General features: G+C 51.2%; 1 protein-coding gene across 4 annotated transcripts; it reads right to left on the reverse strand.

Moving 5' to 3' along the window:
• Nucleotides 1-201: 201 nt before the first annotated feature.
• efr3a (EFR3 homolog A (S. cerevisiae)) lies at nucleotides 202-14533 on the reverse strand. Of its 4 annotated transcripts, XM_053884064.1 has the most exons (26): nucleotides 14388-14533; nucleotides 14052-14147; nucleotides 9874-9950; nucleotides 9562-9689; nucleotides 9158-9308; nucleotides 8552-8673; nucleotides 7758-7907; nucleotides 6330-6470; nucleotides 6172-6250; nucleotides 5946-6081; nucleotides 5455-5532; nucleotides 4921-5088; nucleotides 4633-4747; nucleotides 4466-4517; nucleotides 3955-4127; nucleotides 3737-3812; nucleotides 3474-3635; nucleotides 3252-3383; nucleotides 2987-3054; nucleotides 2789-2916; nucleotides 2663-2713; nucleotides 2200-2276; nucleotides 2047-2095; nucleotides 1883-1986; nucleotides 1767-1816; nucleotides 202-1572 (listed from the first exon to the last, which is right to left on the reverse strand). In XM_053884064.1, the coding sequence occupies exons 2-26, from the start codon at nucleotides 14059-14061 to the stop codon at nucleotides 1467-1469; spliced, it is 2583 nt and encodes an 860-aa protein (XP_053740039.1). In that variant the 5' UTR covers nucleotides 14062-14147; nucleotides 14388-14533; the 3' UTR covers nucleotides 202-1466. The 4 variants fall into 4 exon arrangements, with proteins under 4 accessions (XP_053740039.1, XP_053740038.1, XP_053740041.1 ...); XM_053884063.1 differs by lacking the exons at nucleotides 14052-14147; nucleotides 14388-14533 and adding an exon at nucleotides 12969-13211; XM_053884066.1 differs by lacking the exons at nucleotides 2663-2713; nucleotides 5455-5532; nucleotides 14052-14147; nucleotides 14388-14533 and adding an exon at nucleotides 12969-13174 and having other exon boundaries at nucleotides 2200-2282.
• Between the last annotated feature and the right edge of the window lie 373 nt (nucleotides 14534-14906).

Here is a 14906-nt window from a genome sequence, read left to right on the forward strand (position 1 = left end):
GCCTGAGACCCCACGACTGCCAGCCCCCCATGGTGGGACTCTCACCTTCGACCATAAGCCCAGTCCAGGACAGAGACCAGCCAAAGAGGACAAGGAGGAACAGAAAGGAGAGGAAGTGGTGGAGGAAAAGGAGGAGGAGGAGGAGGAGGAAGAAGAAGAGGAGGAAGGAAACTAAAAAAAAGAGACGTTCAGACGGCAATGTTGATTTTTAAAACTTGACTATAAATTTATTCTGAGTACCTCTGATCCTTCAGTGAGTCATGAGCCCCCCATCGTTCACCAGCAGAACTTTGAGTCACTCACTCCATCAGAAGAATGTTCCTCACAGCTGACGCGACATTCGACTCAAAGTGTGACGGACGTGACAAAAATAAAAGTGACGTGCGAAGAGTTCCATTGACTCGAGCGTTATGAAAATAAATCTGTATCTCCCCACAACATTCAGGAAGTTGAAATGGATTCCAGCCAAAACATTCATCGGCCTTAAACACGCTGGTTTGATTGTGTCAAAAAAAAAAAAAAAAAAAGTAAAGTCTCACCTTTTCGCATGTATTGCAAGTGAGTCAAGAGCCGCCCGCGACTTCTTCGCCCAATGCCAACTTCACTTCCGACATGCATTTTTTACAGTATGATAAACGTGCACTAGGTGGTGCAGTGCAGGTCCATTCCACTGCATTGACTCAGCAACATTCTCTTAAAGAGTCCAGTTCCTCTGTAACTAAAACGACTTCAGCTTCAACTTCCATCCAGCGTTCACTTGACTCCTGGAGGCCCGAGGCCTTCCTGTGCCAGAGCACTCTACCCTCTCGAAACATACAAGACCATGGGACCATTCGTCCGGACTCCTCTTCAGTCTTGGTTGGACGGCGGCTCTGACTGTTGTCTGCCTGGACAAACGTGTGCGATGAATCTTCTTGCCGTCATGACGGCGGCGTCATGTTTGATCACAGAATATCTCTGGCGTGCGTTTGTGTGTGAGACAGATAGCAGGCGGTTTGGCACTATTTGATCGACATCCACGCTAATCTAGTCTGAACACCGTCAGATTGTAGCTAAACATTAATAACACTGTCAAGATCGACACTTTTCGTAAACCTGCGACACTTGAACGACGATTATTGAGGCAGCGTTTTACGTCACAAGTTCATCTCAGGATACGAAAAACTGTTTTCACTAGCAACACACACTGATTTAAGAGTGACTGGTAAGTCATCAATGTGGAATCAGAATGGCGACAAGCACCTCCCGCTGTGGCTCAAACACTGAATTAACACGGACGAGCGTGGAACCGACGGTGTCGTCGCTGCAAGCGAATAACTACAGCTAAAATAAAATTCCTATGTTTTCATGATTCTGATCTCTGAGTGTCTCGTAACAACAGATTAGAGAAACGCTAGCTTTTTTTTCCAGAAGCTCTAGCTCGGTGTGATCATGGTGTGTAGCGCTGCCCCCGCTTGGGTTAGCCTTCAGTAGACACACAGGTCTGGAAACTTCATCTCGTAGACGGGGACCGACTGGTGCTGGGCATGTCCCGCCGAGACGGACGCCAGTCCAGATGGACTGGGCGGCGGCCTGGTAGCAGGAGAGAGAGAGCCACACAGACATTAGCGTGTTGCTTAGTGACAAAAATTCATATATTTTTATAGAGAAAAAGTTCATCATGGTGTTTCTGGCTGTCCTATTAGCAATGTTATGCTAGCTAGTGAGAAATGCAAAAGTAAATGAAATCTTTCATGATGCTAGGAAGCGCGATGTCACCGACTTACCGGATGGTGAGTTCGAAGATCTGAGCCAGTCGGTCGTGCAACATGGTCGCCTGCAAGAAACAGTCGGATGAGTTTGCTGTCCTGGAATGATGATGTAAGTGCATGAACGGCGCCACCTTTGACTCGCAGTGGGCGGCGATCTCTTCGAACGGAGCTTTCTGGAACTTCTCCATCACCTGTCGGCGTTTCTCGCGCTCCTGCTCCTCCAGTCCGGTCGTGTCTGCAACAGTCCTGTCGTTGGTTAGGAAGCAGTAGGGACATAGCCGGAGCGGTGACTCACCGATGGCCTTCTTCAGCGTCTCAAACGTGATCTCCTCGGCTAGTTGAGACTGGAGAAACAAAACACTGTTATCCCGACCAGAACCTGAACTTTGTCATCTCCTTCTTTATGCCTGAGGCACACTGTTCCCACTGCTATGCATTACAAACTGACCTTGTCCGGCAAGTTGTTGGCGATGATGTCCTGCAGAGAGATGGTGTCCACAAAGCTCTTCCTCCTGGTGAGCCGGTCTTCATCTGCACACAATCATCATCATCATCGTCACAGGGAAGGCTACTTTGAGTCACATCAAATGCTAAATAAGGAGCGCCCCCTCTTGTTGGTCACCAAAAACACATCCAAACTAGCAAACATGAATGCACCACATCAGAGTAAACACTCACCAGAACAGATCCAGAGAAGCAACGTGGGGAAATGAACGACCCGTTAAATATTTTCAAAGACTCCTAGTCTACAGATGCACAAGGACCATCTCTAGTTCTAGGTTCAGACAGATGTCCAGGTCATGGAACTGGACCTACTATGGGCTGTAAGGGTCATCAGCAGGGTTGTTGGTTCTACTACTGCCCCGCCTACTAACAATCGGGGAACCGGACTAGAGCAGGACTGGCTTTACCTCTGGAGGTCTGTTTGCACCTGTGGAGGATTTTCCCCACCGTGTACAGGACTGACAGGAGAACCGGGTCAGAGACAGACTCAAGATTCTCCCAACTCACTGATCTCCATCCGTAGGCCGTCGTACCTGTGACCTGTGGCACATAAGGGATGGAGAGTCTCTCTGCGTTGTACCCAGGGCCTGCGAGACACTCTGCCAAGTCAGCAGTCTGGAAGTACAAGAGCCGGTCCTCTTTGTCCAGAGAATCCGGAAGTCTGTGGAGAAGGACGGTGATCAGAACGTGGCTTCGTCCTGCTGAGATCAGAACCTCCACCAAAGACTTACGGGCACTTGTCCCTGAAGACGTGCTCGGGCAGCAGGTACGGGGCGTCCATGTTCCTCAGCTCGATCACCTGAGTGACAGAAGACTCAGTGAACACAACCAAACACACGGTGGCGCCATGCGAGACCAGACCCAAAGAACCCCAAACACAGCAACCGACACACCTCCAGTTATTTCCACAAACAGACAAGAAATGCAGCGAAAGAACTTGGTGTCATGTTTGGATGAAACCATGCGCTCAGTAGGTACTGCAGGGGAGGGCCGCACCTTGCTGACGTGTTGGCAGACGGGCGGGTTGGCGATCATCTGACTGAGGAAGTTGAGGTACGCTGCCACCAACGCCATGATGCTGCAGCGGATGAACATGGACATGTTCTCCTCGTTGACTAATGCCATGTCCTGAACCACACAAACACCCAGATGTTCAGTCATGACGTCGCCCGACAACACGACTCCTCACTGAAGATCGACCCCAGTTGGAGCCTGTACCTGCAGAGCCAAGGCGAGGCGGATCAGGTCGACAACCACGTCCTCGTTGGCAAGCTCGATGGTGACCACGGCCAGTGTGGTGAAGAGAAGCTCAAAGTTCTTATGGACGTTGTCGTCTTCTTTGCAGCCGAGGAATATGTGACGGTAGAGCTGCTGCCCGTGCTGAGACACACAACGCAGGTCAACGCTCCGGTTAGGGTCATCAGTCTGTTGTGGTTGTTGGGTTTGATGTTGCCAACAGCTTCTGTGGTACCAGGACCTACCTTCTTCATGAAGGCCACATCCTGTTTGGAGATCTTCTCCCGTTTGATCTTCAGCGCCGCCACGTTGGGGATGATTCTGGAAACAAGCGTCTGAAGGTGAGTAGATGTTTGTCGATGAAGGCAGACAAATGCTCAGACACCGAGTTCAGACGTCATGTGACACCCCATGTTCCGTGTGAGGGCCAGTGGTGCCGGGGGCCCGCTACCAGGTCATGTACCTGATCCCCCGCAGCTTGGCGCGGTTGTCGTGGCGATCAATGATGTTGTGCAGGATCTCCAGCACCAGCTGCCGCAGCTCGCTGTCCTCCATCAGCGAGATGGAGAAAAGTGGGTCCAGGAAGGGAGCAGGCAGTGCCGCCGACATGGACTTGGACTTGAACCCCGAGGTCACCTGAGGAAGAGGACGCAAGCCAGGTCAGCGTGAGAACTATTTACGCTTCCTCCTTCTGTTCCATAAACCCACTGCAGCACATGGCGACGCTCACATGACCTCGCACCACAGTGTTGTACCGACAGACACCAAGTCATGAACCCACTCACACACACACTGAAGCACACACCCTGGCAGCAGAGCCACCTGCTGTCTGCAGCTGGTGCATCAAGGTTGAAGGCCAGATTATTTATAGCACGTGTGTGTGTTCTGTTTCCGTGAACTGATCAGATGTCACACAGCAAGGTGAGCTGGGACCCTGTGAGGAGACCATCAGGTTCCAGGTGCAGTAGACTCACCATGATGAGCGAGCTGAGCAGCATTGTCTGGATCCTCTTGGTACCCTGGTGCCTGTGGAGGTCACAGAAAGGTCAGAAGAGTCGATGAGAAGTTTTGACCACCAGACGACATGGCAGAGGCAAGTCCTGGCCTCCGTGTGTGTGTGAGAGTTAGCCTCTTGACTCACCCAATCTTGTCCGTGTCTAGAGTGTGACACGGCGCCCCGTACACAGGAACCTTCCCCATGATGAACATCATGACCTCAGCGCGCTGGTAGTCGGGCAGGTTTCCTCCAAAGAAGCCTGTCAGACAGCGAGGAGTCAGCTTAGTCATGTGACGCCCATTTGTTGTGAGTCAACTTCCTCCAGTGATGCCGAGTCACATCTAAGTCAGGCAAGCTGAATGCAACTGCGGTTCACACGTCATCCACCAGGTGTGGCTAGTTTGGGAGCATGGGAACAGGAAGTGGACGCACCAATGGTCTGGATGATGGCGTTCTGGACGATGCGTTCCTCGCTTTCTTTGCCACGGCCCGATGACACGCTGGTACCGGAGTTCCGCCGGGATCCGTCACCGAGCTCGAAGTCCACGCTCATCCTCAGGTGCTTGAGCAGCGTGTTGAAGACCTCCAGCACGGTTGGACCTGCAGGAAACAAAACACAGTAGTGACTCCACTGAAGGCTTCTGTGGAACCCGGTGGGTCTGACCCAAGTTCCCGCACCAACCTTTCGCCTAGTGACAATAACTGATCACACAAAGCTATTCAAACCTGGTTCTAGTCTAACAGAGGCCAGCACTGAAGGACCACAGGAGGAGAGCGAATCGATAGTAAGGGACTAAAAATGGACCGGGACGAACAGATCAGAAATGCAACAGAGGGTTAACTAAGTTCACGGGCACTCAATGGGACGAGAGGAACATCTGTTTGTCTGAGGACAGCTAGCTCAGTTACTACAGTCCACGTCTCATCTCAGACAAGCAGGAGGTCCAGCTGGTCCTGATACTGTACCGAGCCACAGGTTGGCAGGGCTGGAGTGTTCCACCTCGAAGGGGAGCATGTCGCTGCGTCTGCATTCCAGATCGATACCTGAGTTTGAGTCCGGACCAGACAGAATGGTGCTGATGAGTGTGAAGTGAAAGTGAGTAGGACCAGTTCTGGTTGGTGATCAGGTCAAAGTCGGTTTCTGGATAAGCCCCAGCTATAGCTCAGGGCCAAAGTCTATGTCAAGGTTCTAGTTAAATCATGAGTCTGTTAGAAGGTTCAGGTTCTGAGTCTTCAGACAGACTCAAGTCAATGTTATGCTTCAAGTCCAATGGTCTACAGTCTTCATTCAGATCCAGAGCTTGGTGTGGTCTACGTTCAGGTCCAGTATCTCTTTAGAACATGTTCACGCCAATACTGCTCTTTGATCCAAGTCTGGTAACGGTTCCGGTCAAACGTTCAGGGTTCCTTTAAGGTTCTGCTTCTTGCTTCCAACAGTGGGTACGAGGTGGCCTCACCTACTGAGCCCTTGGCGGCGATGGCCACAGTCTCCAGCAGAACCTGGACGATGCCGGCCCGCACTCGAGGGGTGTTCTTGTTGTGTGTGTCCAAGTGGTTGAGGACCTGCTGTATCACGTGATGGGAGTGCTGAGCCTGGAACCATGACAGAGACCCGGGTCAGGACACCAGCCAGGCAGGTCAGAATCTCTATTCCAGCCTGGAATGTGGGGTCCGTGTGATCACCTGGATGGAGTACATGATGATCCGGAAACAGGACACCGCAAACTCGTTGGGCTCCCACAGGTGATGGTTGTCCAGGTGCCTAGAGAGAGAGAGAGACATAAGCTAGAGGGAGGAGGGGCTGATTTCAACCCAGATATATTTAGTGTGCGTGCACTCACACCAGCACAGGTCGGACAGCGTTGTTCATGTTTCCATAGGCGGCTCGTCCGAGCAGCTCCCTGAAGCAGCTCTCAGCCAGAGAGGCTGGGTTCTCCTCCACCTCCTGCCCCGAGCCAGAGGGAGTGTTGGGGTGCTGCACCCTGCAGAAGAAGGAGGAGACAGAGGTCATATGAAGGTCAGAAGTCAGTCAGTATCCAAATGTGCAGCACATGTCGGCCGCAACGGTAAGCAGCAGACCAGGGGCAGCGTTGAGGCTCACTAGGTTCCAGTGACAGTGACTGGTGGTCAAAGCAGCACCAGGTTCTCAAACTTGGGTGGGATATGTTTAGGTCGCTGGATTAAATCAGACGTGACGATTCCCGTCATGAAGCGAGTCCTTGTCTTTAACCTGAACCTTCGACCCCAGCCCTGACTGAAGGAGCCCCTTGTTTATTTGCGGACGGATCATTAGTCGACTGTCATTAACCAGACCGAAGCAGCGACGCCAGAGGCTTCGTCACAAACGCAGAATTCAGCTTCCTCATAGTGAAGAAAAAAAAAAAAACGACTTCACAGAGCCAAAGCCGCTCAGTGTGAACACTCACAGTGAGTCATTGTACCCTGCTAGCATCACAAGCAGCTTCGCTGGCCTGTAAATCTTTTGAATTATATTGTTAGCATGAAAGTAGGAGGAGCTACACTCCCCCGTGACCCTGCGAGGCCTGAGAAGAAACACCTAAAGCAGCGTTTTTCAACCGGGGTGCCGTGAGAGAGTGTCAGGTGTGCCGTGGGAAAATGATCCAGGTTCACCTCATGTGTCCGGAGATAGAGGTGAGCGATATGATGACACTAAATCATGACAATTAGAAGGTGTTGAGGAGCAACCAAGGTGAGGAGATCACATGGATTCACTGACATTCTTTCTCTCCACTCTACTGTAGAGCTCCAGTGTGTTGATGCGCTGATCTGTCCGTCAGTCAGAGCAGCGCTGCTGTGGTGCGCGGCGCTCCTCTTCCCACACACTCACAGCCAAGAAGCCGCTCACATGGGCAACTTCCTGCTGTTTTTAAACCTGATGTGCCTCAACTTGACCACACACGTTCACCACAGAACCATGGAGGGAGGGATCCTTGTCGGACCCGCGACACCAAAGACTGTCTGCACCGCAGATCTAACGGCTAACATGACGTCTCACTTCAAAACTTTATTGATACTCATGGATTGTCAATGTTTGCTTTGGGGTTTAAAAGTTGGCAAAAAACTAAATGCACAACAAAATAAATGTGCTCCAAAATGTGAAGAGAGAAAAAAAATCAATGTTTTTATGAACCAAGTTCAGGCAAAGAATGCTAAGGATTTGTTTTCAATGAACCAAGGGTGCTGTGGCTAGAAAAGGTCGAAACACTAAAGAACCACTGGGTCCCTCCGGGACTCAATTGGGAGCTTACCTGTCCAGGTCATCGCTGTCCTGCATGTTGAACAGCATGGAGGGGATCAGTTTGTCCATGTGCTGTGGCTCCCAGATGATAGCCTGCAGCTCGTCGTTGACCGTCTTCCTCACCACGCCCTGCAGACCCTTGATGCCCGCCACCCGGATCCTAGATAGTGGATCAGGTGATCAGGTCAGTCTGTCACAGATGAATATTTGATTGCGGGAACATCAAGTGAGTGTAAATGAGAATGTAGTCAGGCAGGGGAGAGCGAGCCTCCATCCCTGACACCACACACACACATTTGTACTTCTATCCTTGTGGGGACATTGCGAATTTTTTCATTGACATAATGCTTTCCCCAGCCTCTTACCCTAAGAATTGGTTCCCATAAAGTAGGATGAACAAGCGCACACACACACCTCATCTTGTGCAGTGATTGAGACTCACGGCCGTTTACTCTTATGATCTTAATTATCTTGTGAATGTGAACGTCCTCAGCAGGTGTCACATCCAGAGGGTTGTGTGTGTGCGAGTGTGTGAGTGTGTGCAGTCAGTCCTCCTCTCAGCCACCGAGCAGCTATTTTTACCTCGGCAGCTCCAGCAGTGTCAGACTCACAATAATGAGTTCAGCTGTTTGATGTCTGGACCTCAATTTATTCACGGTAGAAATAAAACCTCCCGAGCGACGCCGTACCTGCGAGCAGGGCTGTTCTCTCTGGCGAGAGCGCTTCCTTCTTCTCATCCTACACACTCGACACATACGCCTCAGCAAGCAGCCATAACACCCGAGGGGTGCGTCAGATCTCTACCTGCTTCTGGTCTCGGGGTCCTCGTGGGTGGAGTGGCACATGGCGCTGAATTGCGACACGAAGAAGTCGTAGCGTCGGTGGTACGAGGGCGTATCCTCCTCGATGTTGGCAAACTTGACAAACTGCAGCAGAACAAGCAGTCAAGGCTCAAGAATTAAAAGACCAAACAAAACAACTTTTTCACTGTAGAACAACGCTGATGTCAAGGCCGAATGACTTGAAATGTAGTGCTGCGAACATTTCTGAGTTGGGGTCTCACTCCAGCACACAACAGGATCAGTTGGTGCAAGTGCTCAGACCAACACTCCAACACTGAGGGGCTATCTAAAGGGTCTCAAGTGGACACCCTCGATGTGGAGAGGTGTCAACTCGCCAAGACCACTTCAGATCCAGACCCTAGACTGCCATCACACCTGCTTCATAAACTTGATAGTCCTTGGTTAGAGGGGGCATCCCAAGAGCTGCAGGTACCAATCCACTGGGATGTTCCTTCAGCTATATAAGCACTTGCAGTTCTTCTTTTCAGCTCAACAGGGGGCCTACACATCACCCTGAAGTAGAAGATTGCAGGGCAACACACTCCGGGGGACCTGCCGAGGAACTTACCGAATTGGTGCCAAGGACCTGCAGGTCTGGTTCTCTGGATTCCAGCAGTTTGGCCACCATGTGCAGGAAGCTCTCCACAAAGGGCTTGATGCTCTGGGAGTGACACGCCATCAGCAGCTGGTCCAGGGCCTCCATGGCGATCACCACGTTCCTGGGTCATGTGCACAAGTCTCAGTTCTCCTTCTACTTTCATTTGAATTAATTGGGCAAGAACATCAGGTTTCTACACTGGACCAGTGCTGTTGTCCCTCAAAGATAGAGCCCTTTGCTGAAGAATTTCCTTTCATGTGAGATTTGATATCAAAGTGAAACTAGCATGAGAGTTTCATGTTGCGATCTTCGTGTAGCTTCCTCCTCTAAGGTTTCTTTCAACTTCCTCCTCACAACCTCCTTCGCTCACTCACCCGTATCGATGACGCACCACGTCGCGACTCAGTCGCTCTGCCAGGTACGCTCCGATCCGGTCCAGCTTCTCGGGAGCGGACACGGCATAGAAGGTCAACTTCTCCATGTCCGACTTACTCAGCCCATCCTGAAGACACAAACAAGTCAGCCAGGTCCATCTGACCCAGGTCCAGCATCTGGTCCTGGTCCCTGACCTGACCCTGGTCTCCTCAATCAAATTGTCATCTAACAACCTGTGTTGTTATTTGTGTGTTTAGTCCAGATTTGTCCTACTGAGCAGCTTGAGGAGAGAAACTGATGTCAGGACTCACTTTTGGGTCTTCAGGGAAGATGTTGTCCACCAGACGTTTGTATCTGGGTCTGAGCGGACCACAGCAGCCGCACACTCCTGCATGACACACACACGCACACCCCCCATCAGTGACAGAGCATTACCAGTCAGGACAGTACCGTTCTGCCTCATGAGCTATGCTGACCAAACAGACCACGTGCACTGAGTCTGCTCACATCAAGCCCCGCCCCCTCCCCTCCCGCTGAGGTTGGTCTCAGTCTGGGCTTTGATCAGCCTCATTAAGATCCAGAACCGTTGCCGTGGAAACCTTTACAGCGCACCTCTAAAACTTCCATTCCAGCTTCAACAACCAGACACAGAAAAAGACAATCATAAATACAGACTCACAACTCTTGACGTTCAAGCCAACACAGAACAACACACTGTGACAACGGAAAGCTGCCTTACAAAACTTGAATGCTGCTCGCTCAGCTCCAACTGTCACTCAAAAACAACACAAACACGAGTCTGTACCGCTGTATCAAAAGCCAGTGGTTGTGTTGATTCCTCTGCATTAGAACCTACCAGAAGTGTCCACCGTGTTGGATGCATTGCTGTAGCCCTGAGTCTGCCCGGTTTCGCCCCGAGGAACCCGACGATACCTACGTCTCAGGTCTACACACAGAGAAGGCATGGTCCTCAGATCCTCTAGTCAAGTTCTCACAGCTGAGACACCCGAGCTTCTCTCCGACTCTTAGGAAAAACAGGTGAGCAAATGAGACGAGGGCCCGGTAGTACCGCCCCGCTACTGTGAACAGAAGGAGCCGGGTCGGATGTCTGAGGAGCTCAAGTTACCAACCAGGATGGGAAGAGGACCTGGGCGGGCCTCGTGATGGAGGAATAGGTGAGCAAATATTACAGGTGGGACTCGGGACGGGTCAGACCAGTTCACTTGTTTACGCACCTGAACAGCTGCAGCTCTATAGTCGTCGGTTCAAAGGCTAAAATGTTCCTGCGCTGGCTCTCGTCCCACACAACTGCTCGTGAAGGTGGGCATAATGTTACAACGGTCGGAGATCGGACCTGTGATCTGACTCAGTGGCGCCATCATCTGGGCATTTAACCACCTTAGTGGACCAGGATGTCCAAATTGAGCCGGGCCAGATGCTTGTTCTCAGCAGTGGGCGGATCAGACTTTACTGGAAGTGCAGGAGAGTGCAGCAGGAAGAATTTAATCCCGAGGCTTTCAGCTGATTCCAGGTCAGATCAGACGGCTCCAGTTCTGCCTCTGCAGATTTATTTTGGAGTTGAAAGAGATCGCGTGACTCATTTTTTTCCCCCCCAAACCAGCATCCGCGCCTGACAGCTGTAAAGTGAGAAATCTGAGTTTCAGAATCGATGACCAGGAGTCACTGCTCTCCAACCTCCAACCAGAACGTGAGTGTATGCGTTCATCTCACTGCATCTCGGGAGTCTGTGGTTCCAGTCCGGTTCAGGGGATTCACAACAGCGATCATGATGTTTCAGCTCTGACGGCTGACATCAGTCTCGAGACAACCCCACTGTTTGTCTTGCTCAAGGACACTTGCTCACACGGATGGATGAGGATCTACAGCGAGTGGCTGGCGAGTGGAACCGCAGACGGCATCACAGAGACGCTGCAGGGCCCAGTCTCGCTCCAGATCCACGTTTCCACAGCAGCTTCATAAATCCTGTGCGAGATTGTAATTACACGCTCCGCTAACTCTCGCCGCCGCGTATATATAGTCCTGCACTGTCCCGCGGAATTCTGTCCTTGACGGTCTCATCACGACACGAGCGGATGCTTCCTGGCTAATGAGCGACTCTCAGACCAGCACTAATGTCCCATCAACCCGGATGATACCGAGGAGAGCCGGACCCCCTGGAACGACACCTGGGTCGCTGCGGTGGAGTCGATGAATCACATAGTGAGTCAGAACTCACAGGACTCAGCAGGAGGTCTCGCTGCCCGAACACCATTTTTGTCTTCCGAGTTTCTAAATGGCTTGGATGATGGTGAAAGAAGACAGAAGTTTAAAAAGTCGCGGTGTGTTTCTGAGGTCCAGAATCCTAGACAGAGAGTTTAATGAGCTCAAACTCCAGGAGCTCATCAGTGCGGTTCAGTCTTCACTCCCCCTCCGGTGTTTGGACTGAAACCCAGACTTGTGGTTCTGGCTGGTGACACTCCACAACGGCTCAGCTGATCAAATTCAATGAGCTATTGATCCCAGATTGATGGAGCGTGCCGGATCCGGTGCTGCTGTGATAGACAGTCACTTGATCCCATTAGGGAGTCCCGGGGCAAAGACCTCATCTCGCTGATCGACCATGCCGGCTTCATTGACTCCAAAAACGGGTCTTTGCTCAAGATGGTGCTGTTTATCACTCCAAAGGATCCACAAGTCCCCCAGGTGAGCAGGTCCAGGACCCGCTCCTGGCCACAGAAATACAAACAACCTGATACCAGAGGCTCGCCTACAGGGGGCGCCACACACAAGATCCAGCCAGAAGGTGAGCATCACATACAGTTGACAGTCATCATGGAGACAGTAACAGAAGATCGGTGACAGACAGACAGGATGAAACAGAGACAGATACCAAGAGAAAGACGGTACGATAGGCCTCACAAGTACATCAGAGTAAGAGAAGGGGCGGAGCTTCATCAGCCTGAACGGCAACAGACGACCTCTGATGCTTCGATGCTTCAGTCAAACAAACATCTGTCCGCACAACCACACATCTGCTCACATGGCTCTGGTTCCAAGCCTGCAGTCTCATCGACAACCATCAACACAGCACCGATTCGGTCACGATGAAGATGTCCAGCGGCTCAGCTCTACTCAAACAGGAAGGGAACGCTCGACCCCTGCCACCTCAGCCTACGACTTACGCAGAGGGGCCGGAGGGAACAGTTCCCTACCTCAGAACATCACCCCTCTCAGCTTCACTTGAGAGGTCACCTCCCAGCAGTCTAGTAGTGTCCAGCACAGAAAAAATAAGTCCTTCCACCGAAACACGGCCAGAACCAGTCGTGTGGAATTGAACACGCAACCTTCAGCAGCCTCAGATCCAGGAACAACACAAACACATGCCACAAAGACCAGAACCTCCTACCGTATTCGTAGTTCTCCGACTCCATGCTGGATGACAGTCGGAATCCCTCTGCCTTCCTTGCTCGCCCCGCTCCTCCTCTCTCACCGTCATGTCTGACCTTGCAGTGTTTGTTTCTCTCGCAGCTGCTGAACGCCGCAGAGTCAGCTCAAATCCCCCGACACACACTCTGTGTGTGTGTGTGCTTTAATTATGCTGATTGACGAGTCATTATGCAGATTTACGGCCTCGACTGGAGGAATTCAGCGATTTGCTCAACGGCCGTGTTCTTGCCGACTCATCGGGGACCAGAGGTGGACCTGCTGGAATCCCTGCAGGAGCCCCAGTGGAAGCTAAACCTGCAAGTCAAGTGCGCCGGGGCTTGACATGACGACAATCTCATCTGACTGCCATCGTGATTCAGCAGCTGAACACCCTTGTTGGGACTACAAAAATAAACCTCGGAATTCTGTCGTCACGTTGAATCGTAGACTTCCTTCAGAACCATCTTTCAGCCGTCATTTAAACTAGATGTCGACGCTGACCTTGACTTCCAAGCAAAAACCAGACTTTTACATTCACTACAGCAGTGTTTTGATCGCAATGAATCCACCTGTTATCTCCAGAAACAACTTTTATTTTCACACTTTCAAGCATCACGACTCGGACGCCGGACTGAGTCATGAACATGAGCCAACTCAAGTTCTCCTGTCCTGTTTCGCTAACTTCTGTTTCAAACTGAGGTTCCTGGGAGCTTCTGCAAGACTCACTAGAAACCACGAGGATGACACAGAAAAAAGGAAGCGACAAAAGTGGAGCACTTGTTATTTGGGACATTCAGAAAACGTATGAACCACAAAAACTTAAAGGTCAGCAACTAATGACAAGAGGGTGACGATCATTCCATGACGTGACCCGGTGTTTAAGCACAAGCAGAACATACACTTCATGGTCTGACTCTCATCATTGACTCGAAGAAAGTGTGTGCTCTTGCTTCTTTTCGTCACTTGAACAACATATTTAGACCATCCAAGAACTGGCGCGCACGCACACATATACCCACGCGTGTATACATACACACACAAACACACCCTCTCTCTCTCTTACCGGCTGGCATTGTGACGTTCAGGTACCGCAGTTCCTCCTCGGTCGTTAGTTAGCCTCCATGTAGCAGCAGTAGCAGCGCCTCCGCGGGTCTCCTGTCTGCCCCGGGAGACGGCAGAAGTCATAAACACAGCAGTTTATAAGTCAACACATCCGTACAACGTCCACTCCGCGACACTGCGGCGATTAACGAAGCTAATCCAGGAGAAAGCCTCCCGACAGGTTGACAGCGGCAGTATCGGAATTAGCCAAAGCAGCTAACTTCCCGAGCCCGAGGCGCTGCGGGGCAACACGCCTGCGTTGGAGGCTAGTCTGAGGGGCAAGGAGGGGATAACGTACCGGCGTGTACACAACCACCGCTGGGTCGGCTGAGGTGCTTCCTCTTCCCAGTGAACACGGAAGTGGAGCGGCGGTGTATGCGATCCAAAACTCCCCCGCGTCGGCGTCACATTGCTGCTGTCCAAACTCTCTGTGTGTACGTGAAGGCACCACGAGGCAGCTGACACTGCAGGTTAATCCCGTCACTGACAGGTGTGTAGTTCAAGTCCTGTCGGTTGAATTAACATTGCACCCATCAAACTTTCATCTTCTTATAACTTTTGAAAACATTCTGGCTGACTTACAGACATATAACAGACATTTTAGACATTTTTTAAGTTTCAGCAGCTTTTGGTGTATGACTGTGCTGCTAACCTAGTTCACCTCCTTTCTGCGCCGTGTTTAACGACTTCATCCACACGTAAACGCAACACAGTTGCGTTCACGTGTGGGTGAGTTCGAGTGACTCCACGAGTCAAAATGAATGGTGTGTTCAGAGACACAACTCTTTGTTCCTGTGAGAGAGCACAGGTACACAAA

This window comes from Synchiropus splendidus, chromosome 13, assembly GCF_027744825.2.
Source record: "Synchiropus splendidus isolate RoL2022-P1 chromosome 13, RoL_Sspl_1.0, whole genome shotgun sequence".
Classification (NCBI taxonomy): domain Eukaryota; kingdom Metazoa; phylum Chordata; class Actinopteri; order Syngnathiformes; family Callionymidae; genus Synchiropus; species Synchiropus splendidus.